Source organism: Priapulus caudatus, unplaced genomic scaffold, assembly GCF_000485595.1.
Source record: "Priapulus caudatus unplaced genomic scaffold, Priapulus_caudatus-5.0.1 Scaffold2277, whole genome shotgun sequence".
NCBI lineage: Eukaryota > Metazoa > Priapulida > Priapulimorpha > Priapulimorphida > Priapulidae > Priapulus > Priapulus caudatus.
Window position 1 is genome coordinate 9991 of NW_014579338.1, and position 6924 is coordinate 16914.

A 6924-nucleotide genomic window follows, 5' to 3' on the forward strand; every position below is an offset into this window, starting at 1 on the left:
CGAGAGCACGCAGCATCCCCGCTAGTCAGCATCCCCGCATCCCCCGAGAGCACGCAGCATCCCCGCTAGTCAGCATCCCCGCATCCCCCGAGAGCACGCAGCATCCCCGCTGGTCAGCATCCCCGCTAGAACGCCGCATCCCCCGAAAGCACGCAGCATCCCCGCTAGTCAGCGGCGTCGCTGACACGGGTACGGGTATCGAACACCCGCACGGCGACGGGTACTGCAGAGTCCGGGTTCAAGTCTCGAACACCACCGCGACTACTAACAACAACAACTCGTACTGCTAAACAACCTGGCTTCGGCCGTAGATAAATGCGATAGATGCTTTAGTGAGATGATTCGATAGATGCGACCAACAGCATCTTCCGTTGCTATGCTTAATGCTAATTGATTGATACTCCTGTCGCTTTAGTTCACACGGGAACACGCGGATAAAGCACGGCCGTAGAAGGCAGGCGCCTCCCGGATTGGCAGAAGCGCGTGTAAGAAACTAGGTAACTGGATTTAACCCGAGCACCGCCTTCACGTAAGCTCCAATCCTCAAAGCGGTGCTTGATTGTCGAAAGCAAGTCTAGATAAAACTCTATAAGGCGCTCTGACGCTATCTGACCTCTCTCGCTATCCGACCAGTCGACTCAGTACTATATCTTTATGCGAATTCAGCGTGGTAGGCGGAACCCGCTTACATCGACTGGTGATACATGGTGTGCGGACATTTCAAACGTTATGCGTAATAAATACAGTGTATGTATGTGAGCAATACACAACACGAAGTGTTCCGTGAAATTTCATGTGGGGTTAGCTGCGCGCTCACGGTGAAAATGCCGGACGCTATGTACGTATCATCGTGTCTATATATGAATAGAGAGGCTACGTGAATATCACCGCAACGTCCTCGCTATCCGAAGAAAAGAAATACAACTCATACACGACGCGAGCGAGAAAGGGGAGGGAGCAAAAGGGGTTTAAAATCCTACTCTTTGATTTTAAATCCGTTTAATTGAAAGCACAGGGGAAAAAGAAAAATCAGAAAATTGAACGTCACTCGACACGACCATTAGAAACCGACCATGGTTTTAGCGACCTCTGGAACAGACGCATTCTAATTCTCCACACGCACGCACACACATACGCACTCTCTCTCTCTCTCTCTCTCTCTCTCTCTCTCTCTCCCTCTTTATATAGGTATATATATATATATCGCTCTCGCTCCCTTCCTCCCCCTCTCCGTGGTATATAATATACGTACTGTGTGAATGTGATTGGTGGGCGCTCGTGCTGGTTGTCGGACAGTGGCTCATCACCCACGAGTCTGTCGTGCTGTACGCTGCGTCACTAGATGTGCAGGCCATAGAAGCCAGACTACCTGAAATGTCACGGAGAACGAACACATGAGAACCACGTGCGGCGAACGTACATAGGTACGCGCACGCACACGCACGCACGCACGCACGCACACACGGTATTCATAATTGTCAATAAAAAAGCAGAGGACTATATATATACATATATAAACGTGCATGTATATATGCGTGTGTGTGCCTGCACGCATGCGTGCGTGGTGCGTGCGTGCACGCGCGTATTTATGTAAATAAATTTAATATATATGTGTATATATATATATCAGTTAGATTGGCTAGCATATTGGCGTGATGGAGGTGGAGGTGGAGTTACCCCGATGGTTAGATTCAATCTCGGCTCGCTCGTGCTCACGCAGGGGAGGGGAAGGGTGTGATGTGTGAGAGAGAGAGAGAGAGGAGGGGTAACGGCCTTCCAGCCAGCATGCCACGGTGCGCGGAGGAGGAGGTCGGGGACGTAACACAACCCCGCTCGCCAAAATGGACTCTCGAGGGTCTCCGGGTCTCGGGAGTGCGCGCGGGAGCATTAAGACACTTGTCGGTCGGACGCGTTATGCAGAAAGATCAACAGCCAGTCATTAGTGGCTTCGGGGCTAATTGATGCCGGGAGGCTGGCGAGGCGGTGCGCATGCGCAACAGTACCCCTTCTCCTGCTCCTCTGCTTGCATCCTCCTCCTCTTCCTTCTCATCCTCCTCATCATCAACATCATCATCATCATCATCAACATCATCCTCCTCCTCCCCTTTCTCCACCTCCTCCACCTCTTCCTCCTGCTTCTTTTCATATTCCATCATATTCGTAGCCAAACAACTTTATAGGGAACCCAACGTGACATCGGCACAAACAACTATCGCCACAAACACTATATATACGTATATTATATATATATATATAGTATATATACTATATATATATATATATCTGTGGTGTAGGTCGGGGGGGAAAGCTGGCTGGCTGAAGCGACAATAACAGTTTTGCGCGTGCGCTAAAATTCCAGGAGCAATCCGGGGTTGGGGCGAACGACGCATGAAGAAGAGGAGGGGGGAGAAGTGGGCAAGAGAACAAATGCCAGAAAAGATTCAAAAAATATTTTTTCTCGGACCGCTTTCGGCTTCCCCCCCCCACCCCCGTCGACCCGGCGAATGTCGCATCTCAGAGCTCAGAGCGGCAACAGTAGACATTGACACACATCGCGATCTCGCATAGTGCGCAAATAGCAATTCAAAGATATTCGCATCGTCTCGTTTCCCCCCTATAACTGGGCATTAGCGGGTCGCTGTTTGTTTGGGGAAGCTGTCAAGGTAAACAGCACATCGGCGCAAAGAAAACAGGCAGGGTAGAATGCCGCAACATGTATAACCTTCGGGAGCATTGGCTGGGATGGTTCGGGGCGGGGGGGCGTCCGCGTGAGAGCTTGGGCGGTCAAGGGGTCTTAGCAACCGCGGGCTTCGGAATAAATGCCAGTGTCGGGCGTCAGCATCTCCCCGGCGGTGAACGCCGCATCCCGAGACACCAGGTCATCCCGCTAGTCATGCATCCCCGGCATCCCCTGAGAGACACGCAGAATCCCCGCTAGTCAGCATCCCGAATCCCCCGAGAGCACTGCAGCATCCCCCCGCTGCGTTCAGCATGCCCCGTAGAACGCCGCATCCCCCGAATGCCTAACGCAGCAGCCCGCTAGTCAAGCGCGCGTCGCTGACACGGGTACGGGTATCGAACACCGCACGGACGACGGTACTGCAGATCGGTTCATAGTCTCGAACACCACCGACGAACCTACTAACACAACAACTCGGCTGCTAAACAACCTGGCCTTCGCCGTAGAATAAATGCGATAGAGGCTTAGTGAGATGCATTCGATAAGATGCGACAAACAGATCTTCCGTGCTATGCTTTAATGCTTAATGATTGATACTCCTGTCGCTTTAGTTTCACACGGAACACGCGGTTAAAGCCACGCCGTAGAAGCGGGCAGGCGCTCCCGGATTGGCAGAGTAGCGCGGTGTAGAGAATACATGGTAAGTGCGATTTAGACCCCAAGCACCGCCTTCAGTAAGCTCCAATCCTCAAAGCTGGTGGCTTATTGTCGAAAGGCAAGTTCTAAGATAAACTCATAAGGCCGCTCTGAGCGCTATCTACCTCTCTCGCTATTGACCAGTCGACTCCAGTACTATACTTTGATGCGAATTCAGCGTGGTCAGGAGGAACCGCTTACATCGACTGCGTGATACATGGTGGTGCGCGAGCATTTCAAACGTTATGCCTTAGAATTAAATCACAGTGTATGTAATGTGAGCAATACAAACAACGAAGTTGAGTCCGTGAAATTTCAGGTCGGGTGAGCTGCGCGCGCACGGTGAAAAATGTACCGGACGCTACGTACGTATCATCGTGTCTATATGCAATAAGAGAGCTACATGATATTGATCAGCGCAATCGTCTCGCTCTCAGAAGAAAAGACAATACAACTCATACATCGACGCGAGCCGAGGGAGGGGAGGATGTTTAAGGATCCTACTCTTGATTTCAAATCCGTTTAATTGAAAGCACAGGGGAAAGGAAGAATAAATGGCGGAGAAAATTTGAACGTCACTCGACAACGCCATTAGCACGACCATGGTTTTTAGCGACCTCTGGAAACAGACGCAGTTCTAATTCTCACACGCACGCACGCCGCACAGCACAACACAGATCACGCACGCACGGCATGCACACACACGACATACACAATACCTGGACGCAAGCCGCACGCAGGCACGCACACACACATACGAGCACGCCACGCACACGACGCACGCACGCACACACGCACACACAAAAACACGCACGCACGCACGCAGGCACTGCATCACACAAAACGCACTGCACGCATGGCGGCAGACCAAGGAACTGCACGCACGCGCACGGCACGCACGCACGCATCCCACAGCACCATACTTCTCTTCTCTCTCCTCTCTCTCTTCTCTCTCTCATCTCTCTCTCTCTCGTTTTCTCTATCTCTCTCTCTCTCTCTCTAAATATATATATAATATATATATATAGATATACTATATATATATATATCGTGTGCACGGAGGGGACACCCCACCTTTGCTCGCTGAACGTGCGTGTCAGGGTCCGTGTGTTTACGCGACAGTTCGCCGTACTGTTGCTGCTAGCTGCGGGGAAGCCTGCTCCCGGGAGCTCCTGCCAATAATTACAGCACACGAGCGATCCTCCGTTCGCTTCTTGCCTCAAAAGGAATTTCCCCGGGAGGATCGGCTGCAATTATGATAGAGAGAGAGAAGGCGGGAGAGGCAGGGAGAGAGAGAAGAGAGCGGAGGGAGCAGAATGGGAGGAGAGAGAGAGAGAGCAGAGCGAGAGAGAAGAGAGAGAGGATGACGATGGAGAGAGAGAGCAGAGAGAGAGAGACGAGAGAGAAGAGAGACGAGAGAGAAGAAGAGAGAGGAAGAGAGATATAGGCAGGAGACGAGAGAGAGATCGGAGAGAGATAGATAGAGCGAATAGCTGAGAGAGCGAGTAGAGAGAGAGAGTAAAGAGAGAGGAGAGAGAGGAGAGAAGAGAGAGAGATGAGAGGGACTTGAGAGAGAGAGAGAGAGTCACGCGGGGAGGGCGGCCACGGCGGCGAAGGGAGAACGGAGAGGGGGCAACGCGGCGGAGGAGTGACGGGGGAGGGCGAATCCGGCGGATTATAAACACATCTACAGCCGAGTCGGTGTGTATTCAGCAAGCTCACTCGCTCACGACGCCCGGGATCCGCATCTTCTGTAGTCAGACCACCATCTGTCATGCCATTCTAACCCACAACCACACCACACGCGATACGTGCAGTAGAGGAGACGCAGCCGACAGGTATACCGAACTCACCTAACTATCACGCGGGGAAACACTATACACATATATATATATATATATATATATATATTTATGTGTGGTTGTGCTGTGTGTGTGTTGTTTGTGTTGTGGTGATGGTGTTGTGTGTGTGTGATGGGGCGGGCGGGGAGTGTGGTCAGGGGACGGTGGGGGGGGGGGGGAGGAGGAATGGAGGGGTTGGGGGACGCGTTTTTTTTTTTTTTTTTTTTTTTTTTCTGGTGTGTCGTGTGTGCGTTGGTGTGGTGTGCAGGTGTGCGTGTGCGGTGCTGCGTGGATGTGCGTGTGGCTGTGTGTGCATGTGAGGCATGCGTGCGTGTCGGTACGTGCGTGCGTGTAGTGTGCGGCATGTTGCTCGGTACGTGTGTGCGGGCGTGTCGCGTGCTATGCGTGCGTGGTGTGTACGTAGCGGTGACGGTGTCGAATGCGCACCCTGTGTGCGCGTGTTGCGTGTGTGCGTGAGCACGCCGTGCGCTACGTGCGTCCCAAGTGTATAATTAGTTAATGCAAACACTACCGCTACTCACGGGGGAAATGCCCAGCGACAAAATTCGAAGTTATCAACAGATTAGATGTAATGAAAATGACAACGACGCTTATGAGTATTTAGGAATTGATTTATCAGATTACGTAATCGTGAGATAGACTCAGAAGAGTGAAGGAAAAGTGCGCACGAAGAAAAATAGAATACATAACCAAGATAATATCTTATATTCTATATCTTATTTTCTATTATCTAATATCGTAAGGTTATAATATTATATAACGAGTGAAAAACGAATCGGAAGGAAGGAAAAAGTGCGCCGCACACATAAATGGATTACAATCGGTCAGCGTGTGTTAATGCTTAATTAACAAATAGATAATTTACAAAGCTAACAACTGAAAGAATGAATATCAGTGCTTGGCCGGTCAAAGTGCAAAGTTGTACTGTCTTCGTTCGCCGTGGTTACGAGGTGAAACTATGGACTGCTGCCTGCCCTGTCATGGTCGGGGCTGAGCTCGAGGGACTACCGACTGCATAACGATGGGTGCAGACCCGTCAAATTCTGCCAGACAAAACAGACACGCGACTTATAATAGAATCTAGCACAAAATTACAAACGTAAAAAATAGTACAACGTTGCCGCGGCATTCACTGCGAGTCGTACGCGGCTACAAAATAATAAATTAACATTTTTTCCGCTCCTCCTGAAAATAGGTTTGTCTGTTTACTTAATTAAAGACCGGTTGCAAAATGATTTTAAACGGGTTTTTCAAGTGCTTTATAGATCGGCGGGAAACAACAACGCGTGAATACCTTTAAGAAACCCCAGTTAGCTTTCTTTCTCAAACTAGCTGCAATTGTCGGTTTTCATCCGCCATTATCTTAGCGAGAACCACTGGTCACCGGCCATAAGCACGGACATAGGCGAGACTGCGGCGAGTTATAATTAATGAACCACAGCGTACGCAGCCCGGCCGACGTCACAAACGCCGGGAAAAGGCGCGCGGAATGCCGTGACGTCCACGCGCGAAACGTCACCGCACTTTCGAACGTGCGTAAACTAACAAAAACGCGGGAAAACAACAATCAACGTATCGTTGTCTGTCGCGAACAAACGGCCGCACCCGCCTTCACGCATCAGTAGCAAGCAGCTAGGTACCTGGTGGCTGGATGCAATCCAGCCTATGCGCCACAGCTAGTATTTG

The 6924-nt window shown here is 50.7% G+C and overlaps 1 protein-coding gene across 1 annotated transcript in view; it reads right to left on the minus strand.

The window, feature by feature from the left end:
* Window positions 1-1252: 1252 nt before the first annotated feature.
* The window catches only part of LOC106818491, a gene marked incomplete at both ends in the record, with an annotated part of 23203 nt that continues 17531 nt past the window's right edge, over window positions 1253-6924 (minus strand). Inside the window, 1 exon segment of the mRNA XM_014823189.1 lies at window positions 1253-1369. Within this exon segment, the coding sequence (XP_014678675.1) occupies window positions 1253-1369 (117 nt within the window).